The following is a 15,533-nucleotide window of genomic DNA, read 5'->3' on the forward strand; positions in this document are numbered from 1 at the left end:
TCTCGTGTAATCAAAGAAATTATGTGGCAAGCATGTATTGGACGGATGATATAATTTTTGAGCACATGATAAGTGTTTATTGCAGAAGTGATACACTTTAAACTATGTCTTGTAAGAAAGTTTTTCTCTTAATTTGGGCAGTTTGTTTTTCTATGATCTTTTGATACGAGCTCACGAGATTTTGTGATCAAATCGTGTGGTTAAGAGCATTTATATCATTGCTTATGAGATTGATCGAATTCCTGTCCATCAATATAACCATCCTTAAAACAACTTTGACATAATCTTTCACATGTGTTCCATGCAAAAATGTCACAACAACAACAACAAAGCTTATCCCACTAAGTGGGGTCAGCTATATGAATCCTAAAACGTCACTGCGCTCAGTTTTGTTTCATGTCTTCCGTTAAATCCAAGTAATCCAAGTCTTTTCTTAGAGTATTTCCAAGTCTTCCTCTACCTTTCCGACCTTGAGTCTCTATCTCGTAATCGCATCTTCCATGCAAAAATGTCACATTCAAATAAATACACAACGCTTGAAACAATTTTGAAAGAATCTTTCGCATGTGTTCCATGCAAAAATGTCACATTCAAATGAAACTTTCACTTTGACAAAAAAAAAAAAAAAAAATTCACAGTCGATTAGCATTACGATTCAGTGGTATTAAGTGAGAAGTCTTAGGTTGTAAGCAAGAGACATTTTCTGCTCAACAGTCCCATGATTGCAAACATTCAACAAGAATATTGAGATGGGAATTTCACTTGTCATATCAACTACCAACCAAAAAAAATAGATGTATTACAACATGGAAAAGGATCCTCTGTTTTGTCTGGCTTCTAATTCCAGACGGCGTTAATGAGATGCCGAGATCTCTTACATTACATCCCATCTGATGCATTCAACCCTAAAACACGTTCCAACGTCGTACCACTTGACAGACAATGTGTATGCAGATCGCCATACGGATTAGGTTACATATGGATTGTGCACAAACCTCGCCGTTTTATACCTTTCGACAGCTTGCAATGCCATCTTTGATCCACCACCGTCCTCTCATTTCTGGCTTCGTTTTTGTAAATACAACGATGGCCGAGAAGACGAAGATCTAATGGACCGGTGTAATCATATTTGCTCCAAAGAATGCTGTTAAGTGGAAGCCCACACTCTTATATTCTTTGAAAATGGCTCTGTGGGAGAGTTCAATATGAACATCACTGGATGGCATATTGCTTTGGAGCAAAAGATATCGGGCCTAAGTGGTCTTCGGCGAAGGATAATAAAGCACGATGACAAGCCAGAGCGAACGCTGTGGCAAACATGACGAAGGAAGTCCAATAGAGCCTCAGCATTAGAATTGGATTTTTCCTTGCGGAGTTTAGCACATTCGAGACAATCACTCTGAGCCGCCGATCTCTGTAGATGGCACGATAATCATAAATGGGAGCTCTGGAAGATGGACCTCTCTCTCTGTTTTCAGGCCCGCCTGCCATTTTCAGATCGGAACTATACTGAGTTTTTGTAATGCCCCGTCCATTAGCTGCATACATCCATTGATATAGAACATCTGCAATGACCCTGCAAAACTGCTGGCGGTATACCTTTGCCTCCTTGGATACCATTGCTTGGACCAGTGAAGCTCCATCCTGCATTAAAATTTCATCTTTATATTTAATTTTGACAAAGAGAGTATCGATCGTTATGATATCATAAATACAACGAAGAAAAGAGCCCAGCATAAGGGAACTCACTGCAGTCATCAAGAGTCTTCTCAGCACAACACCATCTTTGGATGGTAAAATCCTCAAGACAAAATTTGCAACATCAACTGCACCACCGTCCCTTGATGGTAAATAACCGACGGAAGTATCAGCTTCAGGTGCTAGGATCTCATGTAAACCTTTCCTGCAAGCAAATGTAAAAAACATGAAAATTTTATGTTTGGTAATCAAGGATAAGGTAGCTGTGCAAGACGAATATCCACAACAGAAGCGTGCAAAAGTTTATCAGCTAGCTGGTCAAGATTTGAAAGTTCTAAAAGTTCCAAGACATTTACAAAGATAAGCTTGTACTGTAGGAAATTAACTTTAAGAGATAAAAGTTAACATACCTAGTTGCACCTACTTTTAAGAAAAGAGAGAGCCTCTGCCACTGGAACTCCTTCTTCTTGTTAAAAACCACCTGAACCGAGCGAACAAAGTAAATAAACAACAAACATGCTGAAAATCTGACTGGAAGTTTCATTCAAGATGAAAACAGTTTCAGGCATCCCATTGTGATGATGATTAGCAAAATAACGTACGGTTTTGTCCTTCAAAAAGTACCCCAATGCCTTTGATCATCAAACAGGTTATCTTTTCATTAATCAGAATCATGAAAGAAATCAAATGAAGGGTCCAAAGTTTCCTGTATGTGCTATACCGATACCTATCAAGCCTAAACTAACATGTTTTACACAATAGATTTTACATTTATACGTATGCGAAGAAAGAAACAAACAAAATGGTTGTCATTACTATGTGCATATAGATATGGATGGGAATGCCGTAGGACATGTAGTAAACCACAAAAAGTAACAGCGTAGCCTATGGTTCTTGAGCACTTCATACCGAATGTAATATTTTCCTTGTCGCAGCTGAATTTTCAGTGAGAAGTTTCCGAACAACATAAGGGTATGCAGCTTCAAATGTCTTAAAATTTTTGTCTGCAGCTACAGCTAATCCTGGAAAACAGAAAAAACACGTTTAAAGTGATCATACATCAAGTTTTGACAAGGCTTGGATGCACCTAAACTATATGGAGGCATCCAGGGCATCTAGATAGCGATCATACATCAGTATCTTGATATTACAGGATAGTGATGTATGGCAAATTAACACAGCCTACCGAGTGTCCTAAAGAATAAAGATACAAAAAATATGAGTAAATGAGATTGGATACCCTATGGCAAGTGAACCCTACCTTCAAATGAAGCAAGAGAACGTAGAACAAGCGAATAGTAAGGTGGCATGCGAAAATGATACTTGAAGGCCACGGACCAGATTTTACTCAGAACCTTCAGAAAAATTACAGTTACAATCAGCCTCTACTAACTATTATTATAGGCACCAAGAAATATTATGTCTATCATTTGTACAGATTGAGATCGAGACATGATTCTCACCCTACTGAACTTGACATCGGGAATTCCATCTCTAAATTCTACTTCTCCCAGTTCATATTCCAGATCCTGAAACATTTTTACAGCTCAATTAGTTCCCAGTTCATATTCCAGATCCTAAACCCTATACTTATAAAGACGGTACAATCTCATTGCTTTCCGTAAAAACATACTTTTCAGTAACCCAAATAACATTTAATATACCAAAACTATATATAAAACTGAAAACAGAGAGGCTGATGATACCATAGTCACACGCCTGAGATTAGTCCCTGGCCTTGAAACGTCCATTTCAGTCAAAGAATTAACAAGGGATTCCCAATCTCCATTTACTATGTGCACTATGGATGCAAGCATAGCAAATTGGTGCTTCTTTTTCATCTGACAAAGCAAGCCAAAATCCAAAAACCTGGCATAGGATAGAAATCACCAGAAGTGAATAAGAGCTATAGATATATACCTAGATCTTCTGATATAGATAGTCAAGCTTAGTTCTGCATAATGGCGACTAAAGAGGTACCCAATTTGTCCAGAGGATGTGTAACGCAAGTTTCCAGGATGTGGATCAGCATGCAATAAGCCTGTTTCGAGGAGCTGAGCTAAGCATGCCTCCACTCCTTTCTTAACCTACACCATTCAAAGCACAACGATCTGTCACTCAACTAAAGCACTTAGAAGGATAATTCAACATCTTATTTTATTGGAATCACTAATTCACTAAATTCAGAAACCACATTTATAGCGTTATTTTATTTACTCAAGAAAAGATTTGCAACTTTCAGTTTATTTAAAGTAGAAAGAACGTGTAATCTCACTGCCTCATGCTAAAGCTGTTTTCTTATTAAATAACAGTGTTCTTTTGGCCCCAAAGTTTCACCTTCTAGTGCCTTCGAGCCTGTATGTTCTCACCAACATACAATATTTCAAATTCATTATCCTCTCAGAGTTCACGTCAGTTTTGTCAACATTGATAGCTATTATATTTGGATTGTGCAAGGAATCTGAAATTAACAAGAATTTAAGCGAAGTAGAATCTTGCAATTCAGATTGCAGACCAGATCAAGAAGACGTCTTTTGGCATCAAGTATTTGCCTCTCTGAATATGTAGAGCCACTTTCAACAGGGCTTCCAGCTGCAGACACAGAGAGTAAATCAGTTGGACTCTCACCAACAATCCACTCCATAGTTAGAACTCTCTTTCGACTTAAATGTTGATAAACTTTTGGCACTAGCATGAACGGAAAGGAGGAATGAGCTTCCTGTACATAAAACAACAAACAGTCACTAAAAGGAAAAAAGCATCTAACCCTGGAAACAAGAACTTTTATAAATATGTCTCGTCACAGAGAAGGAAAGCTTCATATGTTCCCACATGACTTTCACTTCCATGCTAAAAGCAACACCCAAATTCATTCTTCTACCGATCTCTTACCTGAAAAGAAACTGCAAAACAAATAAATCTTGATCCTCTAAACAATAAAGGTCTACTTCTTCAAGTTTCCTTTCTCCTTTGGTTCTTGTTCCCAAAAATAACCTTTCACTATTGAAAAGTTTTTTTATTTTATGACAAGAAGCTACCCATCACACAAATAACGAATTATTTTGGAATGTAAAAATATCCTCCACCTATCTAGTACTGATGTCAATTGATGGTTGGAATTTCATTCTAACCCTATCATGTTGCTTACTGGTAAAAACTGTATACAGCCGATCCCATCCGGATCAGGATTAGGATGCTAACCACTAACCTGTCCTATAACCACCCCAACTCCTGCAAACATATTCATTAAACTGGGTACATCTAGAAGACGAGGTGGCTATAAGTGTAATTAATACTTTTATAACCTTTTTTAATTGATCAGTATATTCATTCAATTCAATTGAGATATGCATTCATTACCTGAAACTTGGAAGCATTTGCAGCCTCTAAAGTATAATCCAATTCCCCAACTAAACCTTTCCCGAGCTCATCAGCGTATAGACGCAGGTCACTTTTTCTATTAGCTATGTTTTGAAATAGCCCAAGCTGAAATGGTTACCACAACTGAGTACAAGCTTAATTAAAAAACATATACAGAAAGTCACAATTAAATAACACAAGATTAATTGATTCCAGTACAAACCCCTAGGCGAAGAATATATATATCGCGCACTACAGTGTGATGCAAATTAGGCCGTTGAACTTTGATAGCAACATCAAACCCCTCAAGGGTACGCCCACGGTAGACCTAAAATGTGTTAAACATCAAGAAAATAAGAAATAAATTCTACAGTCTTATATGCTGCAGGATGATTCGATTAATCATATTTAAGCCACCTGACCAAATGATGCAGCAGCCTCAGGTTCCTCAGAAATGTAGCTAAATAATGACTCTGCAGGAGATCCTAATTCTTCTTTGATAATTTTCATAGCCATAGCCCTGGGAAATGGAGGAATTTGATCATGCAGCTCAGACAATGGCTGCAACCAAAGAGGAAGGATGAGCAGAAAATAGAGCAGGTTAACTTATTTCAAGGTAAAGATGACGAAACAAAAAAAAAAAAAATCTTGCATGCAAAGATATAATACGACTTTCACATCAGAGAACGAAAAACCATGAATACAACAGTATTGAAATTATAGAAGCCACTTGCATAAAGATGCGAAGCAAGCCAACATACAAACACATATATAAAGATCAGAAGATTAAAATCTACACATATTATTGCAGGACAGGATAAAAAGTATTTGAAGATTTGTAGTAAAACTTTTTTATTTGACATTGTAAATGGACATTGATGGATCACTTTTCACATGAACACAGTATGGATGCATATTAAGCTTTTTTATATGTAAAAGTGGAGCATATTAGGCTTTCACATTGGTGGCAGATAATGTACTGATGTTCAAATTAAAAATAAAGATACAAGATCAGTATAATCTAACCTTGGCCATCTCAGCACCAATAATGTCCGGCCTGGTGGAAAGGGACTGACCAACTGCATCAGCAAGCAAACGCATGTAACTAGCAAATTTGTAATCTTGCGACTGCTAGAGAAAATAGGAATCCCAGTATATAATTTAAAGGGCAATACGCAAAACAACAATAGAGTAAACTTTTAGTTAAGTGGAGCATAACAAAAAAGATGAGAACTAGAGCTTAAATGATCAGAAACTTCAACTAGAAAGTCTTCCTCACCTTTGATAAAAGTGGGACCCAGACTTAGCATAGTCTCCTTTAACACCATTCCGAAATTGTACTGTGATATGTTCTCATTAATATCCACGTCCGAACTTAGCCTTAAGAACTTTTTGATCCCTGTGGTCCGAATTCTGATTGCAGCAGAAGCAAAGGAGGAAAATACCTTACAGTAGACAACGTAGTGAATCTAATAAGGATCTATTCTATAAAACACGATAAGTAAAAGCTTTTGATCAACAATAAGATGACAGACCCTGAACTACATGTAAGGAGTAGGTAAAACCTAAGAACAAGGGTTGTCATAGTTTTCCAATTTACAATTCCACAATCCAAGAAAATGTGGCGGATCTTTGGATGAAAAAATAGTATTTGTAGATATTGAATCCTACCTCAAGAAGTCTCAAGGCCACTACATGGGGCCTACAGCTAAAATATTCAGCAACACTTTCTGGATCATAGACTTCAGGAAGTGGCTTAGACCAAATCTTAGACAGATAATAGAAATAAAGAGCGTACGTCTCCAAAGCTTTAAGATCAGCCACGAGCAAATCCACGCCGGACAGCTCTGTCAGTGTCAGATGATGGATTTCCAACATCAGTTTCAACTAAACAAGGTACAAGGAAATTTGAAGTGCTCTGAATCTATGTCATCATTTTGCAAGAAACCATGCAAGCAAGCAATACTTTAAGCTGTTGCCGTTTACAGAATCGTTTTCTACAGATGTCAACCCCAAAAGTTTTAATTTTTTCAATCAACCCAATTGCAAGCCTCATTGCATTTCCCAAATTTGGGACGGGAGCACACAAAATGATAATTAATGAATTAAAGAATCACACGAAGAACGGTTACATATTTTTGATTTAGTATATCTGCAACCACAAATCTGCTAGATTTGATTTCTTTCTGTCCTTATTTATTAAAATGTCATTGGAAAAATATAATACGTACATGAATACTTGAGAGAAAACCTCCATTTTCCTTGAACAACAATCAAAGGAACCCTAATAAGACACAAGACCAATCTAGTCCTCACAGTAGTAAACTGATGGGAGCACTCACAGAATAATTCGACAACATCTCTAACCAAGTGATGAACTTTAGATTTTGTTAAGGCCTTGCAATTACATGAAGGGTAAGACTTGAAAGATTCCACATTTGCGGCGGTGTATTAATAAAACCACAACCAATTTGTCAAATTAAGCAAACTATCTTAACTTCTCGGGAAATATGTGCAGATAGAACTCGTTACAAACTTTTAATAAAAAAAAATTGCGCGACACTAAACAGATAATAAATCGTATATAAATCACCGCTGCTTTAGCCCCGCATTTAAAAATTTGTAACAAGGTTTTATTTTTGCATATTTCCCTAACTTCCAATAAAAAATTCTCAAAATTTACATACACATAGGAAGAAGGTACTTCACCTGGATAGGCAGGCTGAGGCCAAGAAGGAGCTGGTGATGGCGGCGCATCGGGGTCTTCGAGGTTGCGAAGCCACACGACGTCGTCTACGGCTTTGGAAACCTCAGGAATTCGAAAAGCCTTATTCGCCCACTCAATCCCTCTGCCAATCCCCGTCTTCAGAAACTCCAGGTCCTTCCGAACCACCTGACCCAAGTGTCCGAAGTCCCCCACCACTGCCCGCCCCTGCCTCTCTCGCTTGATCTTCGGCGTCGTTTTGGCGGGCCTCGTCGATCTCAGCACGCACGCCGGCTTAAACGACAACGATATCATCAACGACGACGATGCCGGTCCCGTTATCGCCGCCATCGCTGGCCGGAGAGTGATAGCTGGCTCCCAACGGAAAATGGCGGTTAATTTTGGATTAATTAGTTGTTAATTAATTTGATTAACTCTGTCATTGGTGTTTGGGATTTGTGAAGGTATCGGAGTGGTGATGACGAACAAGAGAAGAACGAGTGGCAGTGGAGGATGCGTTGTGTGCGCCTCGTGGCCATAGTAAAGCAAGCGGGTGGAGAGGGGCAATCCGGTGCGTCGAGGTTTACGATGAGCTCTAAGGCGCGGGAAGTGTTGGTTGGTTCCAATCTGTTTTAGCGAGTGGGGTATTGAAACGTGGGGGAGTTCACGAACTTACACAGTATAACTTTCTTTTTGGGTGTAAACAGTTGTGAGTTTTTTACTTACGTTACCGTTGATGGATTATCCATACATGTGTACGTGCAAAAGAAAGAGTATCTAAAACATGTTCACCAAAGAAAAGACAGGAGTTGAAGTTCTAAAGCCTGACAATTGACATGAATCCGGATACTCGCCGGATTTCTCTACGAGGATTCTGGAAATCCGTGAATCATATCCGTTCATCGTATATTGTGCTGTCAGAAATTATTTTAAATTAAATACAAAAAGTACCTGATAAAAACTGACCACACGATGTACGATGAACAGACACGATTTACGAATCTCCAGAATCCTTACCAAAAGTATCCGAAGATGATCTTTGTTGGAATCGACATGGCTTAATTTAAGAGATTAGGAAGTTAATTAGTATCTAGGCTAAATTAATTAAATTTAAGGATTACTTATATGAAACAGATGCGTCAAGATAACGATATCTCAAACCAATCATGCGATGTTATGTAAAAAGGTTAAAACGCAAGTTTGAAATGTCATGATAGCATCCTTGATGTGTAAGTAAGTCTTAAACCCTAAACCTTACATACATGTATAGAATCTATATCAAAAGTGTACGTGGTGACAAATGTTTGGCGTTAAGTAAAGTGTAAAGTCCAACTTATTTGTTTGCTTTGAGAGTAAAGTCCAACTTATTTGTTTGCTTTGAGAGTAAAGTCTAACTTAAAAGAATTTCCACTTTTCTATTTGGGTGTCGTTTCTTGATTTCTCTCTCTTGGTGATTGAGAATATAAATGGAAGTAAGAAAATATGCAGTTCAACAGATGAAATGTGGGTTTTGCAGTCAACATAAAGTAGAAATTTTAAGCCTTTATTAAAACTCAATGTCCAATCTACATAATTTAATGCGCATCGACGACTAACCTTTGCATGTTACATGCTTAAAGAATTGCGTATGTGCATTTTTCATAATTTAAGCTGTTTCTTGATGGATAATATGCCAAGATCGAGTAAAGACTTCACACTAGCTTTAGCCTTCTGTTTCTTAAGCCAATGCCTTCGATATTGGCGATCCAAAAATATCTTGTCTTCCGCTAAAATATGGATAACGCTAGAGAGATTATCTATTTAAATTATATAATGTAAACCATATGACGTAGTTGTTGATTATTGAATTATTGCATAAATGTTAATTAACGTGCTTATTTTTGGGGTGTGTAGATTTTTACTTCTCACACACCCCTTGTTAATTTCTGTCCGTTGATCTTCTTCATTTTATCTGATCCGACGGCCGGAAATTAGAAAGGTGTGTGAGAAGTAAAAAGGGATGTGTGAATATCACACCCCTTATTTTTTATTAGTAACCAATGTATTAAAAGGCAAAGGCGTGGACGAGACGTTCCATGGATAGCACCGTCGGGACCTAAATTTTTGTATATATAAAATATAATACTTTGTAAAACAATTAATTAACAATAAAACAAGCAACCAAGGCAAAATTGAGATTGAAATACTAAAAAACTTACTTGAATTTTAAAACAATTGTGGTGTTGTGGAGAATTTTGAAAGAAATTGAAGTATAAGATTTGGGCAAAATTGAAATATGGGATTGAGATTGACAATTTTGAGGAATTGGGGATGAGATTGGGTGAACTATGGTCGGGAATGGGATGGGGAAGAAGAGAACTGGGGGTTATAATTTTAAAAAATAAAATAAAATTAGACTTGGCCTTGTATTTTAAAAATAATTAAAAAAAATATTAGACTCGGCCAAACGACATCGTTTTGCTTCAAATCATTTGAAAAAAAGTTAAAAGACTTGGCCAAAACGATGTCGTTTTGAGCCAAGTCTGAGATAAAAAAAAAGGGAACTTTAACGAAAAGTTTCTGGTACTGTTTACTTAACGAAAAACCACATTTTTACACTAAAATGTCAATCCTGGTACTATTCACTTTACCCTTTATTTTGTCATTTTCGTTAAAACTCAAAGTTTTCAAGCCTTTTTCATTAGTTTTCCTTAAAAAAAAAAAAAAAAAAAGAAGCCATTTCTCTTCTTCACGGTCGTCTTCTTTGTGAAGATGCTGTCGCTGAAACTTGAAAAAAAACTAGCGAGCAGCTGCTGCAACCTGCCTAACCTTTGACTTCGAGGTCCCCAGCCGCCTAGGCGCGCCCTCACAACCCTAGGCAAGTTTTTCATCCTTTCCCACAAAACAGAGGCGGCAAGCCACCCGCCTAGGCGCTCCCGATGTGAGTATTTTAAAATACTATTAGTAACACATTACATGATGTATAAATTTGGTCTAAAAAATTAGCCTACTTAACATTACTTGTAAATTATTTGTGATCCATATAGTTCTAAAATCCAACCATATTTCTTCCTCAATTACAACCTAATATTTTACAATAATATATTTTTTTTTTTTTTTGCCTGCAGAAACTGGTAGGTTAGAGTTTCCTCCCCTAACAACTCAACATGCACCACATATATCAGATTTCACCTATCGGTTGGATATTCCTTGCCACCTAAGCCACCTATTTGGATTAACAGAATCCACGTAGCCCAATGACAGAAGACCAGCCAGATATATTAGCCAATCACAATCCACATTTGGATTCTTCTATATCCTGATACTACTAGTATTCCTCGCCACTCCTTCCACCTTCCATAATCTCAGTCGCCTCCTTTCCCCTCCCCACAAACCCTAAGTCTTGCAGGCATTAGTTAATCAAATGGCTTCCAACACTTTGATGAGCTGTGGCATCGCCACCACTACCTTCCCCTCAGTCCTGTCATCCTCAAAGTCTAAATTTGCGACCAGTGCAGTCCAGCTCCCAAGTGTTGGTGCCAATGCCTCCTCAAGGTTCTCCATGTCCGCCGACTGGATGCCCGGCGAGCCCCGGCCTCCTTACCTTGATGGCTCTGCACCCGGGTAACGAAATATACTACTTTAATAATGTTACAGCCACCAAAATTATTAATCAAATAATATGTTATTACGTACGTATCTTGTTAAAAAAAAGTAAGATTAAGTGTAGACCTAAATTTGAATTAAATTTCACAGTGAGACATCATTTGGTGATCAAAATTTCGTAAGCCTAAGATACTATTTAGTAAAATAGATGATTATGCGATATTAATTAGCTTCTGACGTTGATTAGTTTGGAAAAGAAATCATATTATAATTTGGTGACATTGTGTTAAGATTTGGTGCTTGGGGGTTTTCAGTGACTTTGGATTTGACCCACTTCGGCTAGGAGAAGTGCCCGAGAACTTGGAGAGGTTCAAGGAGTCTGAGCTTATTCACTGCAGATGGGCAATGCTTGCTGTAGTAAGTATCATACAATTGTAACTTAAAAATTGCATCCAGTTTATTTACTTTGCAGTGACTAAATTAACCTTGTAAACACACTTTTGCAGCCAGGGATTCTTGTACCAGAGGCTTTGGGATTGGGCAACTGGGTAAAAGCACAAGAGTGGGCTGCCGTTCCAGGAGGCCAAGCCACGTACTTAGGCAACCCAGTTCCATGGGGCACTTTGCCTACAATTTTGGTCATCGAATTCGTTTCCATTGCCTTTGTAGAACACCAACGCAGCATGGAGAAGGACACTGAAAAGAAGAAGTACCCTGGCGGGGCTTTTGACCCCTTGGGCTACTCCAAGGACCCCAAGAAGTTCGAGGAGTACAAAGTCAAAGAGATAAAAAATGGTGAGTACAAAGACGTTACGTTCTTATGTCACATTTTATACAAAATTACAGATGATCTAATTATTGATTGATGAGTGTGTAGGCCGGCTTGCGTTGTTGGCTTTCGTTGGGTTTGTTGTTCAACAATCGGCATACCCTGGCACAGGACCATTGGAGAACCTGGCTACTCACTTGGCTGACCCATGGCACAACAACATCGGGGATGTCCTCATCCCCAAAGGGATTTTGCCTTGATTATTTCGTGCAGTATCGATTTTACACCCACTGTAAAAATTAAAATTCCATGTAGCCATCTTCAATGAATCCGAAGTTCTGGTCATGTTGTGTGAGTGAGTTTACAAGCAAACTTTACCATCGCCTTCATATTTTAGTATTGATAAAGAACTGTACTTAAACATCAATACTGAATATATCAGTTAGTTCTTGTCAAGTATATTTCAGTTCCTATAATGATGACTTTCTAGTTAGTCTAACTATGTACCACATTTGGGTTGGGGGGTTGTGACTGAAGTGATGCCGAGCATTCACCTCTGCACCTGATCATCGAGGCCCGGCCGCAAGTTCGATTCCCGCATGCTCAGCATTGTTGGTATAAAAAGAATAACTTGGATGCTTGAAATGCATAACAAAGAAAGCAGGTATAGCCAAATGGTGTAGGATGATTTCTTTTGTGGGAGCAATAAACCGAGGGTTGTAATTTTGGAACATCAGATTATCACATAATTGATATGAATAATTGAATAACTAAGGGTCCATTTTAAGTTAGCGTTTTCCTTGTGTCGTGAAATTTTGTTCGTATGAGGCTACACTAACGCGTTTGTTTTGTTACCGTATTTATATCGTCTCGTATCCAAAACAAACGAAGTTTCACTCCCAACTAAATGTGCTTAGAAAATAGATCACAATACAATGTGAAGATGTTATTTTATTTATCCATCTTGCATTATATTAGGGGATTAATTAGATCAGCTCTTTTAGTTGTAATTAATCTTTGGTAAAACACACACAAACGACTCCTTGATCAACCTCCACACATTGAGAACCCGGTTATTCACCCTGGAGCTCATCAATACAGTCTGCTTTACAGTCAGCATCGCTGCAGATGGACACATCAAGAGAAGGGCTTGGAGTGAACACTGTAAGGACACCACCACCACCACCACCACCCGCGCTGCCTGGGCTTGGAGCAGTGCGGGCGTCAGCACCAATATAGTGTTGCTTGGAAGCCAAGAATGTCAAGAAGCACAAAGCTAATACCAATGTCATACACCAGTGCCGGCTTTGGAGGAGTCTGATAGGTTCTTTGCACAGGGCCCCAAAATTTGAGGGCCCCCAGAATAATTTTATATTAAATGTAGTTATATAAAAAAAATATTATATAAAAATCTAATCAACACAAAAGGTATAATATATATAAATAGGAGTAGGCCCACAAGGCTACTGGCTACATGCCTATAATCCCACACACCCATCAATTCCGTATGAAATTATATATTTTCTAAAGCTATATCTCACTTTTTTCCTTATTTTTCACGCTAAAGTCTAATCAGAGACTCAAGAGTCTTTTTCTTTCTCTGACGCCTCATCCCTCCCGTTGCGTCCGAGTTCTCTCTCCACTGCTTTTTTCCCCCACAAACCACTAAACCCTAGTTCATAATTTCATCCAATTGAATAGAAATTTCAAATTTCGAAGACAATTCAAGTGATCAAAGTGATGCAAAACTTTGATTAAAGTAAGTAACTTATAAATTTAAGTATATGAAGTTGGAATTTGAAAATTTAGATATTTCTCATCTATAATGAATTTTTTTCTTTTATACTTTTCAGGACAAAACTCATAGAAATTAATTAAGTAATCATCACAACAAGAGTGAGCAATCGCAAAAAATATTAGACGCACACGCATTGCGGACTATCAGGTTTTATTGTTCATACTTACTATAATTTAATTGTGATCTTGTTTGAGATATAAAAGATGACATCTACTAGAAAACATCCATCTGGCTACTTGAAGCGTGAAAAAAAAAAGAAGGGTTGAACAATTGACTCAGTCTCAAAGAGGAGCTATTGATAGGTTTTTTGTTAAAGAAAAAGAACCACAAAATTTAGTGGATGATTTAGTTAATGAACAACACATTGACAATGAGAAATGAGTTGATGAAGGTTTAATTGATGATTTTGCAGCAAAGAATGCACGAAGAAGCATCTTTAAGTGAAACTTCAATACTAGACTTTTTTAAGTTTTGTTTATTTGGCTTCTTAAAATTGAACTGATTGTTGATTATTTAATAATATGGTTATTTTTGTACCTTTCTTTACATTTAATGATATTTAGAAACTGATGATTAGTTTGAGTTTTAAAGTTTGTTTCGATATTGCTCTTTAGCATCAATACTTTGTTCAATTTTTATTTTTTTATTTTTAAGATTGTCTTAAGAAGGGCCCCTTTTATAAATTTGGCACAGGACCCCTGAAATCTCAAAGACGGTCCTGTCATACGCATTGTAGCTCTTCCTTCCATTTCAAATACAATGTTATATATGTATATGACGGAATACTGGGAGACTTCCTTGATGAGTTTTCAATTGCTATGTGAGTGGACTTAAGCGAAAGGATATGTATAGGATTTGATATAGATGCTAATATGGAAAGCTATGTAATATTTGGTGGAATTAAATCTGGAATTACCAAATTTGCACTAACAACATTATTAATTGGTAAGTGTAATTTTGTAGCCTTTGTAGCACGGGGAGAGAGAGAGAGAGAGAGAGAGAGAGAGAGAGAGAGAGAGAGAGTACTAAGATTAGAATTTAGGTTTTTTTTTTTTTATTATTTTTTTAACAAATGATATTATATAAGAAAAACTAATGAAAATGGTATCAAAACTTTGAGTTTTAACAAAAAACCATCATATAACTTTATTTAATGATAAAGACGAGAAAGAAAACAAAAAACAAAAAAAACCTAACTAAAGGTGCGTGCAAAGAGCACCCAACCAATCCTTTAGTTGCATAACCTTTTGACATAATCCAAGCATATTTTGTTCCTATAAAATTAAAACTTTAAATTGAAGTGGGTTCCATTCGATTCAAAACCACATCTTGGGTGGTATGGTTGGGAGGGAGTCGGTCAGGTATGGGTTGGGATGGTCGGGGGTAGGGGTGGGGCAACATCATTGACAACATTGTTAGACTCATTACCCATTTTTCTAGTAATGGTATTGAGTTGTTAGCCATGCATAACTTTAACGGCGTAGACGTTGATCTCTATCATGTTTTTTTTTTTTATAATCTTTTTATTGCATTATGGTGAAAGAATTTGAAAATCTGGGACTAGCATCTACCGTTAAGTTTCATAAATAGTTTAGTATCGTTAAATTTCATAAACAGTG

General features: G+C 37.4%; 2 protein-coding genes across 2 annotated transcripts; one reads left to right on the plus strand and one right to left on the minus strand.

The window, feature by feature from the left end:
• Positions 1-744: 744 nt before the first annotated feature.
• On the minus strand, positions 745-8,281 carry LOC103926627 (uncharacterized protein slr1919). The gene is made up of 16 exons (XM_009335434.3): positions 7,768-8,281; positions 6,730-6,905; positions 6,338-6,503; positions 6,085-6,137; positions 5,476-5,619; positions 5,282-5,386; positions 5,059-5,184; positions 4,214-4,417; positions 3,679-3,785; positions 3,405-3,567; positions 3,162-3,227; positions 2,960-3,053; positions 2,608-2,720; positions 2,109-2,179; positions 1,750-1,903; positions 745-1,644 (listed from the first exon to the last, which is right to left on the minus strand). The coding sequence occupies exons 1-16, from the start codon at positions 8,111-8,113 to the stop codon at positions 1,213-1,215; spliced, it is 2,520 nt and encodes an 839-aa protein (XP_009333709.2). The 5' UTR covers positions 8,114-8,281; the 3' UTR covers positions 745-1,212.
• Positions 8,282-11,121: 2,840 nt separating this feature from the next.
• LOC103926626 (chlorophyll a-b binding protein 6, chloroplastic) lies at positions 11,122-12,592 on the plus strand. Its single transcript, XM_018642384.2, has 4 exons — positions 11,122-11,365; positions 11,662-11,764; positions 11,854-12,142; positions 12,225-12,592. Exons 1-4 carry the CDS (start codon positions 11,166-11,168, stop codon positions 12,374-12,376), a joined length of 744 nt encoding a protein of 247 aa, XP_018497900.2. The 5' UTR covers positions 11,122-11,165; the 3' UTR covers positions 12,377-12,592.
• Positions 12,593-15,533: the final 2,941 nt, after the last annotated feature.

The sequence above is a fragment of a genome, unplaced genomic scaffold (genome assembly GCF_019419815.1).
Source record: "Pyrus x bretschneideri cultivar Hongxiangsu unplaced genomic scaffold, Pyrus_bretschneideri_v1 Contig4, whole genome shotgun sequence".
Lineage (NCBI taxonomy): Eukaryota > Viridiplantae > Streptophyta > Magnoliopsida > Rosales > Rosaceae > Pyrus > Pyrus x bretschneideri.

What these genes read in the sequence shown, in the direction of transcription:
- LOC103926627 (XM_009335434.3), bottom strand. Translation starts at nt 8,113, where the DNA reads ATGGCGGCGATAACGGGACCGGCATCGTCGTCGTTGATGATATCGTTG. An exon ending in TATATATTCTTCGCCTAGGG is followed by an intron (nt 5,185 to 5,281) that starts GTTTGTACTGGA and finishes TAACCATTTCAG; the next exon opens with CTTGGGCTATTTCAAAACAT. An exon ending in TTCTCTTGCTTCATTTGAAG is followed by an intron (nt 2,721 to 2,959) that starts GTAGGGTTCACT and finishes TCTGTTTTCCAG; the next exon opens with GATTAGCTGTAGCTGCAGAC.
- LOC103926626 (XM_018642384.2), top strand. Translation starts at nt 11,166, where the DNA reads ATGGCTTCCAACACTTTGATGAGCTGTGGCATCGCCACCACTACCTTC. An exon ending in GATGGGCAATGCTTGCTGTA is followed by an intron (nt 11,765 to 11,853) that starts GTAAGTATCATA and finishes ACACTTTTGCAG; the next exon opens with CCAGGGATTCTTGTACCAGA. An exon ending in AGTCAAAGAGATAAAAAATG is followed by an intron (nt 12,143 to 12,224) that starts GTGAGTACAAAG and finishes ATGAGTGTGTAG; the next exon opens with GCCGGCTTGCGTTGTTGGCT.